The sequence below is a fragment of the Nerophis ophidion genome, linkage group LG23 (assembly GCF_033978795.1).
Source record: "Nerophis ophidion isolate RoL-2023_Sa linkage group LG23, RoL_Noph_v1.0, whole genome shotgun sequence".
In the NCBI taxonomy this organism is placed as follows: Eukaryota; Metazoa; Chordata; class Actinopteri; order Syngnathiformes; family Syngnathidae; genus Nerophis; species Nerophis ophidion.
Genome location: NC_084633.1, coordinates 43189025 through 43214848, shown reverse-complemented (window position 1 = coordinate 43214848; position 25824 = coordinate 43189025). Strand labels below are relative to the sequence as shown.

Below are 25824 nucleotides of genomic sequence, written 5' to 3'. Positions count from 1 at the left end.
CTCCTGATGGGTGTTGGTTGGCGCCTTGCATGGCAGCTCCCTCCATCAGTGTGTGAATGTGTGTGTGAATGGGTAAATGTGGAAGTAGTGTCAAAGCGCTTTGAGTACCTTGAAGGTAGAAAAGCGCTATACAAGTACAACCCATTTATCATTTAAATTAAAATGTAATACAAGTAATAAGTAATACTTTATTTGCACACTTAAGGATTTAAGTTTTCAGGTGAAAAAGATGCCACCTCACTAAAAAGATTGTTTAACAATTAAATTTCCATGAATTAATTTAGATCCAGAACACACATTGTTATACATCTTATTATATTATAATCATTACTATAATTAAATGTAAGTTTGTGTAAAATACTTTCACACAACAAAGTGTGAATACATGTTGTAAAGTGTGGGGTTGAGTTCTAATTGATTTAATACAATTAGGTATGGAAAATGCATTTTGTTTACTTGCCAACTATATTTAATATACATATTGATATAATGTCATGTAATAGGACTTCAACATTTTATGTTAATGAAAGTTTATTTGCTAGCCAGTTCTACTTCTGAGTATTTTATTTTGTTATTGAACAATTAAACACACATAAACAATGTTTAGACACATTAAGGTACTTTCAATACAATATGAGTCAATGTTTTTTTAATATTTTACTCAGCAATATAAAAAACATCACATTAAATCCAATCCTCTTACAAACAAACCCCGTTAAAGAAAGTAATTGTAAATCCATCCATCCATTTTTTACCGCTTATTCCCTTTTGGGGTCGCAGGGGGCGCTGGCGCCTATCTCAGCTACAATCGGGCGGAAGGCGGGGTACACTTGAGAGACAATTCGAATAAGATTTAAATAAAATGTATATAATTAAATGATAAACTTTTGCTTGAATGTGCTTATTTAAAACGACTTAATATATTCCAATAAATATAATAATGTAAGTGTTTTTCTATTTTGTACAAATCTTCCAAGACTGAATGAATAAATTGAAATCATTAACACAATTTGAGGGTTTGGATTTCACTTTAAGAAAGAGACTTTTGTTAAAGAGAGCAAATGTTTCACACTTTTTAAAAATGGATATAAATTCACGACACGATCGATCCACACATGCGTGAAGTTACGTCACTTCCTGTATTTTTTTACAAAGGAGCTCCTGCGACGTCACGTTCTGTGATATTTCAATGTTTTATTAATGTTTTGTATTAAATAGATTATCTAGGAGTAAAAGGGAACAACAATAAAAACACGTGGAAGGGTAAATTTAAAAAAATCTGGCAGTAATATCGCTACAATTTCTAGCACTTTCACTCTTGTCATTGCAATGAATGTCGCACGGGGGCGCCACTGAACCCCAACATTAAAGCTTTGTTTGATCCATCCATCCATTTTCTACCACTTATTCCCTTTCGGGGTCGCGGGGGGCGCTGGTGCCTATCTCAGCTACAATCGGGCGGAAGGCAGGGTACACCCTGGACAAGTCGCCACCTCATCGCAAGGCCAACACAGATAGACAGACAACATTCACACTCACATTCACACACTAGGGACCATTTAGTGTTGCCAATCAACCTATCCCCAGGTGCATGTCTTTGGAAATGGGAGGAAGCCGGAGTACCCGGAGGGAACCCACGCATTCACGGGGAGAACAAGACACTCTTTTATATCACATTGTATTTCAAATGAATATTACGTAAAAGAAAAGCATGGTAACAGTGACAGCAAGCAATATATTATATAGAGCTACCTCTTCGTCCGCTCGGCTGTGACGTCATTTCCAGCTTCCGGGGTAAACGGAAGACAGCAGAACAGGAGGAGAAGGAGAAAGAAGTGTGCAGGACGCTAATAAGTCAGTTTTATTTGTTATCCAGTTTGAAATATACATCTGTGATTCTTTATTTAAGGATAAAGTGGTCTCGATGCGCTAGAAGCACTGTGCCGCTTCTCGTGCTATCTTTGCTTGTTAGTTAGCTTAGCTGGCTAGTTAGCTTAGCTTGTTAGCTGCTAACAAAGAGACGAGGACGTTATCAACACATCGCTAAGTAGAGATCAAGTGTGAGAGTAAAGTGTTGTGATTGTGTGAAAATGTGGAAAAGAAGGATAGCAAAGTATGAGGAGGAACTTTGTCCAACAAAAGAGGAGAAGGAGCGACAACATCAACTACTGGACGCTGTTTTCAAGAAACATCAAGTTGTGTTACACAGAACAGGTTTGTTGACTTCTTACTCTCACATCTTTACTAACTTTATATTTGATGAATAACACTATGCTTAATATATTGTGTATAAGAAGTTGTGTTGTCTTGTGAGGATGATGCATTCCGTCTGCTACTTGCAACGTGGTCTTGCAACCACGTGGTTGTCTGTGTTCTGTGGAATGTAACTACTAAAGATGAGTTACATATCCCAGTCCATTTGTACTACAAACTGTCAGTGGTGGAACAAGTCAGAGTTGGGCTGTGGACGAGCTCCATGACATGGCCCCCTAAACCCAAATAATAAAGGTAATTCTACCATCAATCAATCAATGTTTACTTATATAGCCCTAAATCACTAGTGTCTCAAAGGGCTGCACAAACCACCACGACATCCTCGGTAGGCCCACATAAGGGCAAGGAAAACTCACACCCAGTGGGACGTCGGTGACAATAATGACCCAGTGGGACATCGGTGACAATAATGACCCAGTGGGACGTCGGTGACAATAATGACTATGAGAACCTTAGAGAGGAGGAAAGCAATGGATTTATAACACACACATGTCTCTCTGGGTTTATCACCAACAATCTCTAAGCAGGTTTTAAAGGGGAACATTATCAGCAGACCTATGTAAGCGTCAATATATACCTTGATGGTGCAGAAAAAAGACCATATATTTTTTTAACCGATTTCCGAACTCTAAATGGGTGAATTTTGGCGAATTAAACACCTTTCTGTTTATTGCTCTGGTGGCGATGACGTCAGAACTTGACGTCACCGAGGTAACACAGCCGCCATTTTCATTTTCAACACATTACACACACGGGTCTCAGCTCTGTTATTTTCCTTTTTTTGACTATTTTTTGGAACCTTGGAGGCATCATGCCTCGTTGGTGTGTTTTCGGAGGGTGTAACAACACTAATAGGGAGGGATTCAAGTTGCACCGAAGATGCGAAAGTGGCAAGAAATCTGCCGCCAGACCCCCATTGAATGTGCCGGAGTGTCTGCACATTTTACCGGCGATGCTAACGCAGCTAATCGGCCATGCTATGGCTATGAATAGCGTTAATAGCTATTCGCTCAATAGCTTCAGTTTCTTCTTCAATACTTTCATACTCCAACCGTCCTTTTCAATACATGCGTAATCTGTTGAATCGCTTAAGACGCTGAAATCCGAGTCTGAATCCGAGCTAATGTCGCTATATCTTGCTGTGCTATTCGCCACTGTTTGTTTGTATTGGCAGCACTGTATGACGTCACAGGGAAATGGACCGTATCTTGGCAGGTAGTGGAAAAAAGGCACTTTAAAGCTTTTTTTAGGGATATTTTGGGACCGGTAAAATTTAGAAAAATACTTCAAAAAATACAACAAGCCACTGGGAACTGATTTTTATTGTTTTCAACCCTTTTGAAATTGTGATAATGTTCCCCTTTAAAAAGTTTGTCAGCCATTTTTCCTTAAATTTGCATTTTCCCAACATGTATTTATTTTCTCACTTTCACCACAGCATCAACCCGTTCACAGGATGTAGAGAAATGATCAAAGGGGATCTGATTTGTTTTATTTTGCCTGTCATTCACAATCCATATGTAAGACAATAACATGTTTTTATTTTGTATGCATTCTAAGTCCTAAACAAACGTTAGCAAAATCTTGACCATCCTAATTTTACCATTTGAGTCAATGAGAGCGCCTCTATTCTGCTCACTAATAAGAATTAGTTGAGCAATATAATATACCCAGAAGTCATTTTTTTAATCGCTATCTCTTTAAAACATGCTGTAAAAATGCATATTCTCTGGAAATATGCCCCATAATAGCCACAAACTGGAGGATGCATTTTTAATTTGGATACAATTTAAATAAATAGTGTAAAGGTTTTATGGAATTTTCCAGGGTGTACCCCACCTTCTGCCCCCTTGTGAGTCCAAAAGGGACAAGCGGTAGAAAATGGATGGATGGGTGGGAACAAGGTACATCATCGACAGGCCTCAAAATTTTACTTTTTAAGGTCAAGACAAGTGTTGCCTTAAAGGAGGGTTCATATTTTAGGGCACCAAGGCAAATGTTATTTTCTTTCCAGTTTGTTAATTAAATGTAGAATTGCTCACATTTATTTGTGCAATAAATCTTTAGACAATTTTGACCCTTACTTTGGGTCAAAGCATAATAATTGTGTAAATGCATCAATAAGTTCTTTATGCTTGTTTAAGGTGCTTTTTTTTTTAAAACCTTTATTTTGTTAGCGCAGTCAGACCTATTATTGTGAAGGGGGAAGTGTGTTGCTGTTCTCAGAACGATGTGTGTTGGCGACACTTGCGACTGCTGTCCTGTTTGTACATTATTCCAACATTGATGATGTCGTTCACAACAACACAAGCAGATGAGATGTGTTGTGCGTTTATAGATTTTCCTTGCCAGCTGTAGCTTCGTAGTTTTGTCGCTATTTCGAATGACCGCCTAAAAGGACGGGACAATTGGGTGTTTAAAGGATGAATGAGTGGTCCAGAACACATTATCTTCCATCCATCCATCTTCTTCCGCTTATCCGAGGTCGGGTCTTGGGGGCAGCAGCCTAAGCAGGGAAGCCCAGACTTTCCTCTCCCAATCCACTTCGTCTAGCACTTCCCGGGGGATCCAAAGGTGTTCCCAGGCCAGCCGGGAGACATAGTCTTCCCAACGTGTCCTGGGTCTTCCCTGTGGCCTCGTACCGGTTGGACATGCCCTAAACACCTCCCTAGGGAGGCATTCGGGTGGCATCCTGACCAGATGCCCGAACCACCTCATCTGGCTCCTCTCCATGTGGAGGAACAGCGGCTTTACTTTGAGTTCCTCCCGGATGACAGAGCTTCTCACCCTATCTCTAAGGGAGAGACCCGCCACACGGCAGAGGAAACTCATTTGGGCCGCTTGTACCCGTGATCTTGTCCTTTCGGTCATAACCCAAAGCTCATGACCATTGGTGAGGATGGGAACGGAGATCGACCGGTAAATTGAGAGATTTGCCTTCCGGCTCGGCTCCTTCTTCACCACAACGGATCGATACAGCGTCCGCATTACTGAAAACGCTGCACCGATCCGCCTGTCGATCTCACGATCCACTCTTCCCCCACTCGTGAACAAGACTCCTAGGTACTTGAACTCCTCCACTTGGGGAAAGATCTCCTCCCCAACCCGGAGATGGCACTCCACCCTTTTCCGGATGAGAACCATGGACTTGGACTTGGAGGTGCTGATTCCCATCCCAGTCGCTTCACACTCTGCTGCAAACCGATCCAGTGAGAGCTGAAGATCTTGGCCAGATGAAGCCATCAGGACCACATTATCTGCAAAAAGCAGAGACCTAATCCTGCTGCCACCAAACCAGATCCCCTCAACGCCCTGAATGCGCCTACAAATTCTATACATAAAAGTTACGAACAGAATCGGTAACAAAGGGCAGCCTTGGCGGAGTCCAACCCTCACTGGAAACGGGTCCGACTTACTGCCGGCAATGAGGACCAAGCTCTGATCATAGTGGGAGCGGACCGCCACAATCAGACTCTCTGAGCACTCCCCACAGGACTTCCCGAGGGACACGGTCCAATGCCTTCTCCAAGTCCACAAAACACATGAAGCCATGTTTGGGCAAACTCCCATGCACCCTCAAGGACCCTGCCCAGAGTATAAAGCTGGTCCACAGTTCCACGACCAGGACGAAAACCACACTGTTCCTCCTGAATCCGAGGTCCGACTATCTGGCTTAGGCTCCTCTCTAGTACACCTGAATAGACCTTACCGGCAAGGCATTATTTTCCCTGACAAATGTTGCTTCTCCTAAGAATGACAACATTGCTCTTACATTTATGTCAATTTCCCTGATATTGTGCAATGAAAAGCAGATTTTGTTATATTAGCCAGTTCTGTGACACCGGAAGTCATTGTTGAAATAATCCATCCATCCATCCATCCATTTCCTACCGCTTATTCCCTTGTGGGGTCGCGAGGGGCGCTGGCGCCTATCTCAGCTACAATCGGGCGGAAGGCGGCATACACCCTGGACAAGTCGTTACATCATCGCAGATTGTTGAAATAATATGCCTTTTTTTTGTTGAGTTCAGTGATTATTGATTGGATTATTACTTTGGGAAGGTCAGAGAAGAAGAGTTGTAAAAATGTTCTCACAGGTCATAAAAGTCTTCCTTTCTTCAGTTTTAAAAGTCTCACTGTCTCGATGGAGATCTTCCTTTATTACCTCCTGCTACGATTGAAAGTCCAGTTTAGAAAATTGTTTTATTTTAGATATGTAATCCTCCATGTTAAAAGTGCAAGCAAGAGGAAAAAATAAACACACACTGCTCACTCTTGCTGCTTGTTGTCACTTCTTCTGCAGCCGAGTAGTCGCAAGAGGGATCACTAGCGCCCTCTACCACCAGGAGGCGGGGATCATTTAATGACTCATATTTGACACACGCAGCTACGGTATATTAATAAAACATAGCTGCTTAGTGTTCTTTTTGGCGTATTCAATAGCTTGGACCTTAAATCCTACTGAATAGGTCTTAATCTTTTTCCCTTTATGCGATTTCATCCATCCATCCATCCATTTTCTACCGCTTATTCCCTTTCGGGGTCGTGGGGGGCGCTGGCGCCTATCTCAGCTACAATCGGGCGGAAGGCAGGGTACACCCTGGACAAGTCGCCACCTCATCACAGGGCCAACACAGATAGACGGACAACATTCACACTCACATTCACACACTAGGGACCATTTAGTGTTGCCAATCAACCTATCCCCAGGTGCATGTTTTTGGAGGTGGGAGGAAGCCGGAGTACCCGGAGGGAACCCACGCATTCACGGGGAGAACATGCAAACTCCACACAAAAAGATCTCGAGCCTGGATTTGAACCCAGGACTGCAGGAACTTCGTATTGTGAGGCAGACGCACTAACCCCTCTGCCACCGTGAAACCCTTTATGCCATTTCAAATTATTGAAATCAGCATCCTCCATTTTGAAAATGATGACAGGTGAAGTGTCACTCGTGACGTGACGAGTTTGACCCGGCCGAAATTCTAGACATGCGCTAATAAAAATAATATTTTGCGAAACGAGTTTGACCCGGCGTTAATCCTGAGCCGGCGGTAATGCTAAGCATGCGCTAATTATTTTGCGAAACGAGTTTGACCCGGCAGTAATTCTAGGCAGGCGCATACTATATACCCGGCGGCAATTCAAGGGAATACGGTCTGTCTGATTCTGATTTTGATTGAATGTGTGGACTGCATGAATGATGCCTTCTCAGTTCTCACTCTAACGCAATTTGAATGTCTAGAAATGCACTGAATTATTTTTAATCCATTATTACTATTATTAATAAGGTAAACAAGTTATCTTTTGAAGGTGTAGTCGGTAATCTGATTACTTCTTCCGAGTTTAACTGTGGTGACACTATCTAAATGAAAGTAAAACAGATGTCATCTTTCTTGGCCAACATGTTGACTGTGCTCATGCTTCTTTTATAACAGACATGTCTCTAAAGATGAATGTGAAATTGACAGTAATTATTGTCCGCCAGCAGGGGGAGCTCATCACTAGTTCTACTGCGTGGAGGCTGGCATGTGGTACATTATTTTCTGTGTGTGTATGACTTATTCAGAGGGAGAACAGCACACTTTCATGTATGGCGTCTACCATTAAGGATTGCAGGAATGACTTTTAGGTTGTTTTTATATAAATAAGGTGGATTGGATGTTGGCCTGGGAAGGCATTCCCCTGAAGGTCTTCTTCATGTGTCAGCTGGAAGTACCCTGACTGCTGTGAGGGGAAACTGATGAGATTGTGAGATCATATGTTGGTGCAGGACAATGTCTCATGTGACTGAGCAAAGCTGGACTTTTCTAAAGAATGTTTGTTTTCTCCTGTCCCGCAGACCTCAATGAAGCACATCGTCCTCGTGAGCAGGAGGAGGAACCACAGTCCCCCCACATACACGAGGAAGAAGAGGTACCACATTCCCAACACATCAAAGAGGGAGGAGAGGACCCACAGCCCCCCCACATTAAAGAGGAAGACGAGACGCCACAGACCCATAATGTTAAACTGACCCTTCACATTAAAGGGCAAGCGGAGGACCCACTCATCTTACACATCAAAAAGGAAGAGGAGGACCTACTGACTCCTCACTTTAAGGAGCAAGAGAACCCACTGACCCCCTACTATAAAAAGGAAGAGGAGGACCCACTAACCCCCTACATTAAAGAGGAAGAGGAGGAAGAGGGCATCAGTCAGCCTAAATGGTTGGAGGAGTTCCCAGTGACTGGTGTCCCTGTGAAGAGTGAAGATGATGAGGTGAAAGGTGAAAGTGAGGAGAGGGGAGGGGGGGAGCCTCCAAGCAGCAGCTCAACACAACACATGACAACAGAAGCTGATGGAGACCACTGTGGAGGATCACAAGCAGACAAGCTCTTAGCTCCACTATCAGATAGTGAGGACACAACGTCACACTCTCCTGACACTGATGATGAAGACTCTAAAGATGATAAGACATGTCACACTGACAACACTCACTTCACATCTTCTCACTCTCACAAAACTTTTAAATACCATTGTAGTCTGAAAACACACATGAGAACACACACTGGAGAAAAACCTTTTTCTTGTTCACTCTGCAGTAAAGGTTTTAGACAAAGTATCAATTTGAAAGTACACATGAGAACACACACTGGGGAAAAACGTTTTTCCTGTTCAACCTGTGGTAAAGGTTTTACACAAAGTCAGAGTTTGAAAAGACATATTAGAACACACACTAGAGAAAAACCTTTTTCTTGTTCACTCTGTAGTAAAGGTTTTACACAAAGTATCAATTTGAAAGTACACATGAGAACACACACCGGTGAAAAACCTTTTTCCTGTTCAATCTGTGGTAAAGGTTTTAGAGAAAGTCAACATTTGAAAAGACACAAGAGAACACACACTGGTGAAAAACCTTTTTCCTGTTCTACCTGTGGTAAAGGTTTTGTTGAAAGTCAGAGTTTGAAAGTACACATGAGAACACACAATGGTGAAAAACCTTTTTCTTGTTCAATCTGTGGTAAAGGTTTTGCACAAAATCAGAGTTTGAAAAGACACATGAGAACACACACTGGAGAAAAACCTTTTTCCTGTTCAATCTGTGGTAAAGGCTTTGTTAAAAGTCAGGGTTTGAAAGTACACATGAGAACACACATTGGTGAAAAACCTTTCTCCTGTTCAATCTGTGGTAAATGCTTTGCACAAGGTCAACATTTGAAAAGACACATGAGAACACACTTGTGAAAAATCACATTCCTGTTCAATCTGCAACAGAAGCTTTTGTTGACGATCAAAGCTTGTAGCACACATGAGAAGACACCCAGGAGAGAAAGTGTTGAGTTGCAGTGTGTGTGGTGAAAGATTGTCTTCTAAGTACCAGTGTAAGAAACACAAGTGTGCTGGTGAGAACAGCAGCAGCAAATGAAACTGCAGGATTTGAAATAAACTGTCCAGACTTTCATTTTGACTTTCTAACAACATCAGCACATATAATATGTGTGACATTGTTGTTTGTCTAACAATCTGTTTAATATGATCTTTACATTTATAGATTAGACATTTTATATTAATGCTTTTTTCAGTCAAGTACATGTATTAATATGCAACATTGTGTACTTTTGTTAAAAAATGGACAGAACAATTTGAGTAAAAAAGTGAGAGTAAACAGTAAAATACATATTTTACATGCAATAAACATGTGTGTATGTATACACATACACACACACACTCTCTCTCTCTCTCTATATATATATATATATATATATATATATATATATATATATATATACTGTATATTCATCATACAATTTTAGACCTATTTATATGAAATATTGAAGTATTACATATTTGTATTTGTAATTGTTAATAATCCCATAGATTATCACCTTTATATGATATACATATGTACTGGTTCACATCTGAAACATCTTCTGGACCACTTCAGGAAGCATATTATTATTTACTTCATACATCATTTGAACAGTTGTCTTTTATACAATTTTAAAATATGTGTCTCTTTGAATCATTTGTTGGGTCTCTATAATCTATTTTATTCATTACCGTTATTACTCTGTATTATGATGATTGTGTTGTGATTATTTTATATGTATGTCCCCAGACCTTTATGCAATATACAAGTGAGAGAAAATGGCTGAGTTTTTGTGGAAGGATGGGGTTGTTTTTACAAACTTACATTTGTGGATAAATCAAATAAATCCAGTATTGTGTTTTAAACATTTTTTTCAATGTTTTTTTTTTCTTTTTTAACATCCCCAAAACAACATCAATATCAGTCAAAGTTTGGAGTGTCAGACAAAAGCCAATATTGTACATCATCCCACAGAGATTTACTTTTCATACATTCATAAAATAAACTGTTTATTGTGTTTCCCAATCACAGAACCAACAAATGTTGTATCTAATTGCAAAACAACATCCAAAATATTTTAAGTGGTCAATTCCGTCTTGGAAAGAATGGAAACTTTAAGTTGTGAGTATTTTTTTGTTCCAGATAAAAAAAATAATAAGAAGAAGAAATAGTAAAGAATTAAAAAAGATGCAGTAACTAGAATATTTTGAATGAAAGCCTTTTTAAATGTTGTAATATTTTGTTTATTTGCAGGTCGTACTTAATGAAATCTTCAAATATTAACATATTTTTATCAGTCAATAAGTGCATCAGTGACCAAATGCCTTTTTCAAACCATTGCTGTACAAAGATGGATTTGTTTCTCATTTTAATATAAGAACAATTCCATAGTGGAGTATTGTGTGTGATGAAGTTGTGTTTGTAAATTAGTTTCCAGTACAACAACACTTGCTGGTAGGGATGGGTACTGTTCACTTCTAATTCCATGTTTTATGTGTTATATATGTCAATATATTGTGTGTTTGTATTTTGCCAACATGGTAGAATCACATGATAGGCAGGTTGTATCATGTTTTTCTGTCACCTGTCATGGCACACACACTGTCTGCTGTGGGAACACCAAGAGGCTCCACTGTGAGCCAAGCAGGACACGCCCCCATGCTCGTTGCGCAGACCGCGCCCACGCGCCGACACAGCAGGTGGCAATCTACCAACGACACACCTGGGACTAATGAGAGGCGACAGAATAAAGAGCTTCGTCGCTGACTGCTTCTCGTGGGAACGTAGTCCTGGTTACAGTAAGTTCTCACGTCTCTGGCTCCCCTCTTGTGCTTTCTCTCTTGCCTGTTGTTGCCTTCCTTGTGCCTGGCCCTGATTTTGTCCTTTTGTCTTCTCCTGTTCCCACAGCCTTCGTGCCTCAGTCGTCGCCTTGCACTTCTACCCGGATTCTGATTGCCTCCCTTGATTCTCGACCCCACACCCGGATTTGGACCTCGGACGCTTCTCTCCTGCCCCACGGACCTTGCTTGGATCACGAACCCTTTGGGATCTTCCTCTCTGGACTTGGACGCTGCCACAACCAACACACACCTTCAACAAACCCACGGTAATTCACATTGTGTTAAAGGGGAACATTATCACAATTTCAAAAGGGTTAAAAACAATAAAAATCAGTTCTCAGTGGCTTGTTTTTTTCAAAATTTTACCGGTCCCGGAATATCCCTAAAAAAAGCGTCAAAGTGCCTTTTTTTCGCTCCTTGCCTTGACACTGTTCATTTTCCTGTGACGTCATACAGTGCTGCCAATACAAACAAACCATGACGAATATCACAACAAGATATAGCGACATTAGCTTGGATTCAGACTCTGATTTCAGCGGCTAACGCGATTCAACAGATTACGCATGTATTGAAACAGATGGTTGGAGTATAAAAGTATTGAGATAAAAACTGAAGCTATTGAGCGAATAGCTATTGACGCTACTCATAACCATAGCATGGCCGAATAGCTGCGTTAGCATTGCCGGTAAAATGTGCGGACCAAACTATCAGGACTTTCCCATCTTGTGACACTGGAGCAACTTAAATCCGTCGATTGGTAAGTGTTTTTTTCGCATTAAATGTGGGTGGAAGGAAACGTAATATTGTTGCAAATGCATCTGCAGATTATCCATACATCTCTGTGCCATGTCTGCTTTAGCACCGCCGGTAAATAGCATGTTAGCATTGATTAGCATAGCATGTTAGCATCGATTAGCTGGCAGTCACGCTGCGACCAAATATGTCTGATTAGCACATAAGTAAACAACATCAACAAAACTCACCTTTGTGATTTCGTTGACTTTATCGTTGCAAATGCATCTGCAGGTTATCCATACATCTCTGTGCCATGTCTGCCTTAGCATCGCCGGTAAAATGTGCAGACACTCCGGCACATTCAATGGGGGTCTGGCAGCAGATTTCTTGCCACTTTCGCATCTTCGGGCCAGTGGTGCAACTTGAATCCCTCCCTGTTAGTGTTGTTACACCCTCCAACAACACACCGACGAGGCAGGATGTCTCCAAGGTTCCAAAAAATTGTCGAAAAAACGGAAAATAACAGAGCTGAGACCCAATGTTTGCAATGTGTTGAAAATTAAAATGGCGGCTTCATTACCTCGGCGATGTTAAGTTCTGACGTCATCACCACAGAGCGATAAACAAAGGCGTTTAATTGGCCAAAATTCACCCATTTAGAGTTCGGAAACCGGTTAAAAAAATGTATGGTCTCTTTTTCTGCACCATCAAGGTATATATTGACACTTAAGTCTGGTGATAATGTTCCCCTTTAATTTCCACACATAGTCTAACATCCACACACATAGTTGCATACACACTCCACGTATTCATTAAAGACTCAATAAACCCGTTGAGCTATACCTCCTGTTGTTGTGCGGTCTCCTTCCCCCTTGTCGATACATAACATCACCTTGAGGAAATGGCATAAAGAGGAAGATGACAATATAATGTCACTTGGACAATGATGTACAGAACAGAGGAGATTTAGTTCATTTTTATTTTTGCTTTTAGGTGAATATTTTTTTTTTATTATTTCACAAAACTTCTCCATTACCCAGCTCTGGATTTCTGGTAGCTGGTTAAAAAGAGATGGAAGTGGATATATGGAGGGGATGTATGAGGAAGGTATGGACGTGGATAGGAACAGAGGGGAGAGAGGAAAGAAGCGGAGAGGAGGTCATGAAGGAAAGTAGCGCACTAAAAGAGTAGAAAGGTGGAAAAAGATGATGGTGGATAATTGCAAGATTATATATACATTGAAGTCAGATGAAGACATGAAGGATATTAGTTTGATGACACTGGTTAATGGTTGAAAGAAGGACATTGGAGAGGTGGAGATGGCCACGTGTTACGATTCATTTGTTGTTTGCTTTTGTGTATTTTCTTATTATGTTTGGACTCCGCCGATCCCATTGTTTGAGCACTTCCTTGTTTGTTTTTGTCACCATGGCTACTTCATTCGCTCCACCTGCTCTTACTTTCGGACGCACACCTGCTTTTGATTGTTGTGTTAGTATTTAAGTCCGCCTGCTACCTGAGTTCATTCTGGACGTTTTGCTTGCTCAATGCAACAGTTAGGTTGTTTCCTCCCGAGCCTTTTGTTTGTTCCTCGCTAAGTTTTAGCTTAGCCTCGGCGCGCTCGGCTCGCGCTGCTTTGGACTTTGAACTCAACCCTTGCTAACATTAGCATTTTACTTCCCGTGCTTTGGCGCACCTTTATTTTACCCTTTTGTCATGTGTTATTTTGGATTTCTATATTAGAACCAGTTCCTACCTTCATCCTGCTTGCTCCGGGTCCTTTGGCATCAAGAGGTGGCCCTCCTCCCACATCCACGATGCGACCACACCGTAACAGAGGGTGTGTGAAGTGTAAATAGTGACAGGTTGTAGAACATGTTTAAATGCAATGTGAATACTAAAGACCTGAAAAGCTCTAGAAAGGCCAGTGCAGTCTCTAAACGTTTTGACTCGAGGGCCACAATTGGATAATATATATATATATATAATATTCCACAGAACTCAGCAAGTACATTTGGAACCTCAAAGACAATAATGTTGAATATTCAATAACATGGCAAACTCTTGCATCCAGCACACCTTACAACAGTGGTAATAAAAGATGCAACCTATGCTTAAAAGAGACACTGTTTATTATACATCATCCAGACCCGTCATCACTCAACAAGCACAGTGAAATCATCTCAGCATGCCGTCACAGACGGAAACACCTCCTAGGTAACACATGAGCCAATCACCACACCCTACGCCTGCCTGTACCCACCCACTCTGTGCCCTATATAAACCATTGTATGTGAATGCTTCCATTAAAATCTCCTGATGATTGAGGGAACCCCTCATGAAACAGTTCTGTAGAGATGAAGTAGTCTTGTGATTTTTCCCACACCTACATATTGCGCTCTACCACGGTATCGAGCACTATTCTCTGGATAATCCAATCAAGATATATATATATATATATATATATGTGTATATGTCCCCACCTTCTACCATCCTAGTCACGTCCGTTGTGTCCTTAAGCAAGACACTTCACCCTTGCTCCTGATGGATCCTGGTTAGCGCCTTGCATGGCAGCTCCTGCCATCAGTGTGTGAATGTGTGTGTGAATGGAGAAATACTATCAAAGCGCTTTGGGCTCCTTAAAAAGAGGTAGAAAAGCGCTATACAAGTACAAACATTTACCATTTATATATATATATATATATATATATATATATATATATATAAATCCCATACATGTGTATATTCATGTATATATACACATATATTAATATACTATACATAATATTAACGGGACGGTGTGGCGTTTCCAGTCACGGTTGGACTTTGTCACCCATCCTGTTCAAAACTTTCATGGACATAACTTCTAGGCGCAGTCAAGGTGTTGAGGGGATCTGGTTTGGTGGCTGCAGTATTAGGTCTCTGCTTTTTGCAGATGATGTGGTCCCGATGGCTTCATCTGGCCAGGATCTTCAGCTCTCACTGGATCGGTTCACAGCCGAGTGTGAAGCAACTGGGATGGGAATCAGCACCTCCAAATCCGAGTCCATTGTTATCATTCGGAAGAGGGTGGAGCGCCATCTCCAGGTTGGGGAGGAGACCCTGCTCCCAAGTGGAGGAGTTCAAGTACCTCGGAGTCTTGTTCGCGGTGTGGCGTCTTCAGTAATGCGGACGTGGTGAAGAAGGAGCTGAACCGGAAGGCAAAGCTCTCAATTTACTGGTCGATCTACGTTCCCATCCTCACCTATGGTCATGAGCTTTGGGTTAGGACCAAAAGGACAAGATCATGGGTAAAAGTGGTCGGAATGAGTTTCCTCCGCCGGGTGGTGGGTCTCTCCCTTAGAGATAGGGTGAGAAGCTCTGCCATCCGGGAGGAGCTCAAAGTAAAGCCGCTGCTCCTCCACATGGAGAGGAGCCAGATGAGGTGGTTCGGGCATCTGCTCAGGATGCCACCCGAAGGTCTCTCTATGGAGGTGTTTTGAGCACATCAAACCGGTACACTTTAAATAAAAAAAAAAGTTGAGAAAACCCACATTTTCAAGGTAACTTGATGCAACAAGATTTTTGCGTTTTACTATTGTTGACTTAACTAGTTGAGATAAGAGTTATGTCAACTCAGATCTTCTTGTTCACCAAATTATTATATTCACGTCGGACCAACAATAAAGTTCATGCTTCAATTCCATGTATTTTTACCTTCAACTAACTCATATATTCTTGTTGAACTTTGACTACTGTTCTTGACTTAACTAAGATTTCAAAGTTTAGAAAAGAGTTTTACCACCTCGATCTTGTTCACCAAATTATTATATTCACGTCGGACCAACAATAAATTTCATGCTTCAATTCCATGTATTTTCACCTTCAACTAACTCGGAAATTCTTGTTACTTCAGTTAGTAAAATTCCTTTACAAGTCAAGTAACATTTATGTTGCGATAATTTTTTTTTTAAATGCTGAATGAATAAATAAAATAAAGAGCAGACATCAAAATATATCCAAAACCTTGTTTATTTCTCATTTAGAAACATGTTTAACATAAGGGTTCAATTGGGTGTGTCAGAGACCTTGACACTTTCCCAGCTATTTTCTTTAAAGTGAATAAGCCAGCTAAGAAAGTTAAAAGCTAAGAAATAAATGCTTTTACAGCAGCCAGGCAATATAATTGTGTAATGATTTGATGATAGAATTATCTTCATAGATAGAGAAAATGTGTTTAGTAAATTAGAAGAGTTGACAAACTTGATCAGCTGACAGTGAATATGCACCTCTTGTCAACTTCACTTAAATATAAAGAAAAAGATATATCTACATTTAAGTGAGATTCACAAAATACCAATATGCTACATAACAAATGGCAGTACCGAGTTCTGGCGGGTTATGTGGCATAATGGCGTTTTGTGAATCTCACTCAATTTTAAATACATTTTGAAAAAAAAAAAAAATTCAAAAAATTGTGTATCTCACTTAATTGTAAATACATTTTGAAAATAAATATAATTGTTTTCCGTGTGGCCTTGCATGTTTTAAATCACTGGCCCTGAAGTTTTATATGAGCACCAACCACAATGCACTCGAACAGGCAGAAAACATAGGTTGGCTTCCACATTAAGAGTCACAGCAAAAGCTTTGTTTTCAGAGACCTTGTCCACTGAGAGCCCATCCATCCATCCATTTCCTACCGCTTATTCCCTTTTGGAGTCACGGGGGGCGCTGGCGCCTATCTCAGCTACAATCGGGCGCCAGGCAGGGTACACTCTGGACAAGTCGCCACCTCATCGCAGGGCCGCACTGAGAGCCAAGCTGGAAAAAGATAGACTGAATTGCTTCAAAGGTGTACTTCATCTCCTTTGGATAATCAATGTTGATGGCATACAGTAGGCCAAAGAGGTATGCAAAGGCGGTACCGAGGTCTGGCAGGTCATGTAGCACCATGGAACCTTCCAACACAACAGCCCAGTCCCGTAAGTTGGGTGATACAGCAGGATCATCTTCTTCAAGGATTGTAAGGATGCCAACAGACATGCCTCTGAGCACTCTTTCTTCAGGGTCACTTTCCTGAGGGTAAGTAACACATGCATGATTGAGTGTTAGGTCCAACAAAAGGATGTCATTGTGTGGATCTTCTGGGAACGATTACAATTTTACAATGTTCAAAAAAATGGGAAAAACCCTTAAATTACTTTCAAATGAATTGAAGGTAGAACATTAACCATTAAATATTTAAAAAAAATTGGGGCAAGAACTTTTCTTTATGATTATATGCATTGGTTAAAGAATATGACATTTGGGCATTCAAAAACAAATCTGGGCACGAAATGAAATCTACACAAAGTGTATTATGCATAAAATCTTTGTCATCAGCTATGAGATCCTACTCCATCCATCCATCCATTTTGTACCGCTTATTCCCTATGGAGTCGCGGGGGTTGCTGGTGCCTATCTCAGCTACAATCAGATCCTACTCAAAATGTTAAAATAGTAATAGTTGTTTAGCTTGTTGCTCCACTCTCTGGTTCAAGGCAAGGCAACAGAAATCATTCATTTTAACTGTTTGTGCATTTTGGAAGGAATAGGCGAAGATTGTTCATCGCAAGTAAGCTTAGCTCAAAAACTATCAGTCAGTTGTAAGTGTTAGTATGCCGCCGCCGACTGTGAGCCAGGGTGAATTTAGTTTATATTCAACAGACATTCATCAGCAACGTCGTTTTCTCTTCTGCAACTTAAAACTAACAGCATGTCGTCGGAATAGAGTTGTAAAGTTTATCTTCTGACTGTTGGCGAAGGCAGGCTACCAATAGACTACCAGTATTTGAGCTAATCTAACAAGCGATGAGGAAACATTGGCTGATTCTTCTTCAAAAATACATCCACAGTTAAAGGAATGGTTTCTATCGACGGATCTTAAACCAGAGAGCAGGGCAACAAGCTAGAATATGAAAATGTTGAACTATTCCATTGAAGCTACATTAGGCCAAATTACTTTTAATTTTCAAGTAAATGTCCTATTATTATTATTACTTACCAAATGCTGCAGGAAAAACGTATGTGACAAACTCCCAGCCGTCCTCGTGTGGGTTGCTGTGACATTGAACACACGACGCATCGTAGCAGGTTTGATTCCCATTTATTGGTTCAAACAACCTTTCTTCGGGCCAGTCGGGCGCACCCATTTCTAGTGCGCTGGCACCTCTTCCTGGTCGCTCTGCACCCTTTGGTGCTCGCCTGCTGCGTCTGTGGCGGGGACTCGTTGCGGACTGCTCTCTGTCGTCGGGCTCGTGGTCGGGCTGCCGTGGTTTCCTTTCCTTTCCTGTCTTCCCTCTCGCAATCGTGCCCCCTTCGCCTCTCTTAAAGTCTAGGAGCAGATGCGCAGATTGTGAGCAGATGTGTGTCCTACGCACCTGACTCCGATGGCCGTCCTCCTGCCGCTCCGCGTGCGTCACGCCGCATGCCCCGCCTCCTGGCCTTCATCTTGGTCCAGAACGCCTCTGTCCGCCCGCTGTCGGCCCGTCGGCTGCGTCTCTCCACACTTAGTTGTGTCGTCCCAGACAAAAACGGGGAGGCATCTCAGTGCTGTCATCTTTCGGTGAGACACAATGTCTGATGTCTATAGAGTATACAGTGGAAAACATAAGCATGTACATTAGTGAAGCGCCATAGTGGATTTATACAAATGGCAAAATCAAAAGTTGTTTTTAGTAATGACCAGTAGACCGCAAGTCTGACCAGTAGCATGCTCAAGAAAAGGGAAAAAAAACACTTCAAGCCTTCAGACTAAAGCATTTTGTACTTTTGCAAATTAAAAACTGTTATAATTATCAAATAGCACAAACTAAGAACATATAGCAATGACTGATAAGATCCATTTTACTGACACATGTCCATCACTTACTTGTTCATCAAGCTTATCCAGGAAGTCTTCTATCTGCTGACCAATAGCTTCCTTTCTAGCCCGGTACAGTCTGAGCAGGCGAGGCACATAATTCTCAAGGCACTCATTGAAAATCTTCAGGAGGTCTTTGCTGGTGATGCCATGACATTTTTCAGATATCTGAAAAACACAATCAGCGGAGCAATGGCATTTAACTTTAATCACAATGTGAGCTTTTGACTTGAAATTTCAGGGCTGATGGTATAGTGGGGTGCTTTATGTTGGAGGAGCATGTAGTGGAGTGGGAGGGCAGGTATAGTGCAGCGTGTCAATAAATGTGTACACTCCTACACCTATTCCATACAGTGCAATGAACATATAAGTACCACAGTTAATAAATAAATGACAGCCATACCTCTTGATTGGAGCTTTCCAATTTGCAATATTTGCACTGCATTCAATCCTCCCCTGAAACACAAGAGACATGAAATGGAAATATTTAGTTTCACTAAAAGCATTTAGCTGCAGACAATTATCCATTTTTTTCCCACCACCTCTATCTTCAACAGATACTTCATACACCTTATATTACATATAAATAATATAGGCTACACCACACAGACATGCTACACTTACCATACTCAGTATTATATCAGTTACTTTGTCTACATATTCATGGTAAGTACTCAAATACATGTTAACTTTACTCAACAGGTCCTACAGGTAAGTATTAGCAAGTAATATTAGCTATGGAAATACTGTGTTTAGTGTAGAGTCACCCCTTTGAACATAAGTGCAGGTAAGTAATGCATAAACATGAATGACATAAAAGGTGAAAATGACAGTTCAGTAATAGACCATTACTCCACACTGAATAATTGTATTAACGTGTCTTAATACTCTCTTGTTCTCAGTTGATCTGCTTTTCCAGCAGGGCACAGACTTGTGGAAGTGAATTACAGTGAGCCGTTTGGGACGGGAGAACAAAAATAAATAGGCGGTCAATAGTAGAACAACCCGTCGGCTAAAAAAAAAAAATGGCCTTTACATGGTTGACTATCTTGAAAATATAGAGAAATAAAGGGCGGCGGTGTTAATTGTTACGCCTACGTTACGCTCACGTCTCTCTCTCGCCCACCATGAATTGATTAACGTGGACCCCGACTTAAACAAGTTGAAAAACTTATTGGGGTGTTACCATTTAGTGGTCAGTTGTACGGAATATGTACTGTGCAATCTGTCAATAAAAGTTTCAATCAATCAATCAAAACCGTGTGAATTCCTAGCCAACTAATCACGGCAGCACTAATACCCACAACACATTTGAACGGGGGGGATATCCCCGGCCTACGGCTAGAGCAGAGGTGTCGAACTCATTTTAGATCGGGGGTTACATGGAGAAAAATCTACTCCCAAGTAGGCCGGACTGGTAAAATCACAGCACGATAACTTAAAAATAAAGACAACTTCAGACTGTTTTTCATTGTTTGAAAATAGAACAAGTGTAAAAAGTTTTTTTTACATTGACATGCTGTGGTTAATCATTTTGTTTGTTGTTATTTATATTTTCTGAATACATTATGTGATAATGTTCATCAGTCAACTCATTGGTGTCTTTCAAGATAAAACAAATTATATCAAAGTCAAATTACAGGATGTTATTCGTGTGGTTTGCTCATTTTCCTCGACTGATGTACTAACATCATGTGCTTTATTTTGTACATATGTTGCATCAACTACAAAGAATTGCTATTGCAACATCCAGTGGACACATTTAGAAGAGCTGTTTCTTTCATTTAAAAATGTCAGGTACATTTTTATACTTTAACTCATCCTGCGGGCCGGATACAATTTGTTAGCCGGCCTTAAGCGGCCCTCGGGCCGGACGTTTGACACCCCTGGGCTAGAGCATTCTGGCGGGATAATAATTAGCTTAGCTCTTCCGTCAATACACACTGCTCATTCAGTATCCCAAAATATTTAGCCGGTTCATCATTCACACAGTTTGTTATGTCCACAATGTCTTAAGCATACATAGCTATAAACACGGATTAGCCTGGTTTGGACCCACACAGAAAGTGATCAGCTTTACATGTAGCAGTCATTGCTAACGGCGACCGCCATCTTGGGCATTGAAGAGGCCACACACACACACGACAGACGCTTAACCACGGTCATGACTTAATGTCACTGGCAAAATAAACTGAAATAAAAACATAAGTGATGTATATTACACAGGTGTCGATTATAAACAGGGTATCTGTTGTTCACAGTCTCTGCTCCGGTGGCTCTCTCTCTCTCTCTCTCTCTCTCTCTCTCTCTCTCTCTCTCTCTATATATATATATATATATATATAGATATTTATTTATACACTAAACATGTATTTAATATTTATACACTAAACGCATTTTTTTAAATTCATGTATTAAACAGTTGTTTAATTAATACTTATACACTAAACATGTAAAGGAGGAATTGGAAGTCTGGGACACTAAATAAGGCACACTTGGAAGTAATGAATTTATTCGTGTGTGCAGTTGCAGCAGACGTCCACAGGAGGGCGCACGTTCCCTCTTAATAATTCTGGTCTCTATGTCTCTATCTCCCTCTCTCTCTCTCTCTCTCTCTCTCCCTTTCTCTCTCTCTCTTTCTCTCTCTCTTTCTCTCTCTCTCTCTCTCTCTCTCTGTATATATATATATATATATATATAGTATATATATATATATATATATATATATATATATATATATATATATATATATTTATTCATACACTAAACATGTATTTAATATTTATACACTAAGCACATTTTTTAATATTCATATATTAAACAGTTGTTTAATTAATACTTATACACTAAACATGTAAAGGAGGAATTGGAAGTCTGGGACACTAAATAAGGCACACTTGGAAGTAATGAAGTTCTTTGTGTGTGCAGTTGCAGCAGAAGTCCACAGGAGGGCGCACATTCCCTCTTAATAATTCTGGTCTCTATCTCTCTCTCTCTCTCCCTTTCTCTCTCTCTTTCTCTCTCTCTCTCTCTCTCTCTCTCTCTCTCTCTCTCTCTCTCTCTCTCTATATATATATATATATATATATAAATAAATAAATAAATGAATGGGTTGTACTTGTATAGCGCTTTTCTACCTTCAAGGTACTCAAAGCACTTTGACACTACTTCCACATTTACCCATTCACACACACATTCACACACTGATGGAGGGAGCTGCCATGCAAGGCGCCAACCAGCACCCATCAGGAGCAAGGGTGAAGTGTCTTGCTCAGGACACAACAGACGTGACGAGGTTGGTACTAGGTGGGAATTGAACCAGGGACGCTCGGGTTGCGCACGGCCACTCTCCCCACTGCGCCACGCCGTCACTGGCAATATATATATTGTTTCAACAATATATATATTGTTTAATTAATAATTATACACTAAACATGTATTTAATATTTATACACTGAAATATTCGTACACTAAACATGTATTTAATATTCATACACTGAGCATGTATCTAATAATCATATACTAATATTTTTAATATTCATACAGTAAACATGTATTTATTATTCTCTAAATAAGGCACACTCTGAAATAATTAATTTATTTGTGTGCAGTTAAGGCAGATTTCCACTGGAGGGCGCACATTCCCTCTTCATAAGTCTGGTCATGCATACACTAAACATAGTTTTTAATATTTATACACTAAACATATTTTTACTATTTGTACACTAAACATATATTTAATATTTACACACTAAACATGTATTTAATATCAATACAAAAAATGTATTTAATTTTAATAAACTAAACATATATTTAATATTAATACACTAAACATGTATTTAATATTAATACAAAAAACATGTATTTAATTTTAATAAACTAAACATATATTTAATATTAATACACTAAACATATATTTAATATTAATACAATAAACATGTATTTATTAATTATACACTAAACATGTATTTAATATTAATACACTAAACATGTATTTAATATTTATACACTAAACGTGTATTTAATATTTATACACTAAACATGTATTTAATATTCATACACTAAACATGAATTTAATATTCATACACTAAACATGCATTTAATATTAATACAAAAACATCTATTTAATTTTAATAAACTAAACATATATTTAATATTAATACACTAAACATGTATTTAATATTCATACAAAAAACATGTATTTAATTTTAATAAACTAAACATATATTTAATATTAATACACTAAACATATATTTAATATTAATACAATAAACATGTATTTATTAATTATACACTAAACATGTATTTAATATTAATACACTAAACATGTATTTAATATTTATACACTAAACGTGTATTTAATATTTATACACTAAACATGTATTTAATATTCATACACTAAACATGCATTTAATATTCATACACTAAACATGCATTTAATATTAATACAAAAACATCTATTTAATTTTAATAAACTAAACATATATTTAATATTAATACACTAAACACGTATTTAATATTTATACACTAAACATGTATTTAATATTTATACACTAAACATTTTTTGAATATTTTTACACTAAACATGTATTTAATATTTATACATTAAACATTTATTTAATATTTATACACTAAACATGTATTTAATATTCATACACGAAACATGTATTTAATATTCATACACTATCAATCAATCAATCAATCAATGTTTACTTATATAGCCCTAAATCACTAGTGTCTCAAAGGGCTGCACAAACCACCACGACATCCTCGGTAGGCCCACATAAGGGCAAGGAAAATTCACACCCAGTGGGACGTCGGTGACAATGATGACTATGAGAACCTTAGAGAGGAGGAAAGCAATGGATGTCGAGCGGGTCTAACATGATACTGTGAAAGTTCAATCCACAATGGATCCAACACAGTCGCGAGAGTCCAGTCCAAAGCGGATCCAACACAGCAGCGAGAGTCCCGTTCACAGCGGAGCCAGCAGGAAACCATCCCAAGCGGAGGCGGATCAGCAGCGCAGAGATGTCCCCAGCCGATACATAGGCAAGCAGTACATGGCCACCGGATCGGACCGGACCCCTTCCACAGGGGAGAGTGGGACATAGAAGAAAAAGAAAAGAAACGGCAGATCAACTGGTCTAAAAAGGGAGTCTATTTAAAGACTAGAGTATACAAATGAGTTTTAAGGTGAGACTTAAATGCTTCTACTGAGGTGGCATCTCGAACTGTTACCGGGAGGGCATTCCAGAGTACTGGAGCCCGAACGGAAAACGCTCTATAGCCCGCAGACTTTTTTTGGGCTTTGGGAATCACTAACAAGCCGGAGTCCTTTGAACGCAGATTTCTTGCCGGGACATATGGTACAATACAATCGGCAAGATAGGATGGCGCTAGACCGTGTAGTATTTTATACATAAGTAGTAAAACCTTAAAGTCACATCTTAAGTGCACAGGAAGCCAGTGCAGGTGAGCCAGTACAGGCGTAATATGATCAAACTTTCTTGTTCTTGTCAAAAGTCTAGCAGCCGCATTTTGTACCAACTGTAATCTTTTAATGCTAGACATGGGACCCGAAAATAATACGTTACAGTAGTCGAGGCGAGACGTAACAAACGCATGGATAATCATCTCAGCGTCTTTAGTGGACAGAATGGAGCGAATTTTAGCGATATTACGGAGATGAAAGAAGGCCGTTTTAGTAACGCTTTTAATGTGTGCCTCAAAGGAGAGAGTTGGGTCGAAGATAACACCCAGATTCTTTACCGTGTTGCCTTGTTTAATTGTTTGGTTGTCAAATGTTAGAGTTGTATTATTAAATAGAGTTCGGTGTCTAGCAGACCGATAATCAGCATTTCGTTTTTTTGGCGTTTAGTTGCAAAAAGTTAGCGGACATCCATTGTTTAATTTCATTAAGACACGCCTCCAGCTGACTACAATCCGGCGTGTTGGTCAGCTTTAGGGGCATGTAGAGTTGGGTGTCATCAGCATAACAGTGAAAGCTAACACCGTATTTGCGTATGATGTCACCTAGCGGCAGCATGTAGATGCTGAAGAGTGCAGGGCCAAGGACCGAACCCTGGGGAACTCCACACGTTACCTTAACGTAGTCCGAGGTCACATTGTTATGGGAGACACACTGCATCCTATCAGTAAGATAAGAGTTAAACCAAGACAGGGCTAAGTCTGACATACCAATTCGTGTTTTGATACGTTCTAATAAAATATTATGATCGACGGTATCGAAAGCAGCGCTAAGATCGAGGAGCAGCAACAACGATGACGCATCAGAATCCATCGTTAGCAATAGATCATTAGTCATTTTTGCGAGGGCTGTCTCCGTGGAGTGATTTGCTCTGAAACCGGATTGAAAGGTTTCACATAGATTGTTAGACGCTAAGTGTTCATTTAACTGCTCCGCAACAATTTTTTCAAGGATTTTTGAAATAAAGGGAAGGTGAGTTTACCATGAGGTCAGGATCGAGGTTAGGTCTTTTAAGAAGAGGATGAATAACCGCTTTTTTGAATGCTAGGGGAACAGTGCCCGAGGAAAGTGATAAGTTTATAATATTTAGCACTGATGGACCTAATAATACAAAGAGCTCCTTGATCAGTTTCCCAGGAAGAGGGTCAAGTAAACATGTTGTCTGTTTTATTCCATTTACACGTTGTAACAATTCCTCTAATGTTATTTCATCAAAACAAGAGAAACTATTTTGGAGGGCAGTATCCGC

The 25824-nt window shown here is 39.9% G+C and overlaps 1 protein-coding gene and 1 long non-coding RNA gene across 3 annotated transcripts; one reads left to right on the top strand and one right to left on the bottom strand.

Annotated features, from left to right (window-relative positions):
* Positions 1-1788: 1788 nt before the first annotated feature.
* LOC133541362 (gastrula zinc finger protein XlCGF17.1-like) lies at positions 1789-10491 on the top strand. Of its 2 annotated transcripts, XM_061884752.1 has the most exons (3): positions 1827-1854; positions 2102-2214; positions 8117-10491. In XM_061884752.1, the coding sequence occupies exon 3, from the start codon at positions 8599-8601 to the stop codon at positions 9499-9501; it is 903 nt and encodes a 300-aa protein (XP_061740736.1). In that variant the 5' UTR covers positions 1827-1854; positions 2102-2214; positions 8117-8598; the 3' UTR covers positions 9502-10491. The 2 variants fall into 2 exon arrangements, with proteins under 2 accessions (XP_061740735.1, XP_061740736.1); XM_061884751.1 differs by having other exon boundaries at positions 1789-2214.
* Positions 10492-16807: 6316 nt separating this feature from the next.
* LOC133541370 (uncharacterized) lies at positions 16808-19846 on the bottom strand. The gene is made up of 6 exons (XR_009803853.1): positions 19709-19846; positions 19488-19540; positions 19094-19252; positions 18227-18808; positions 17109-17259; positions 16808-17004 (listed from the first exon to the last, which is right to left on the bottom strand). It is a non-coding gene; the product is annotated as an uncharacterized LOC133541370 (long non-coding RNA).
* Positions 19847-25824: the final 5978 nt, after the last annotated feature.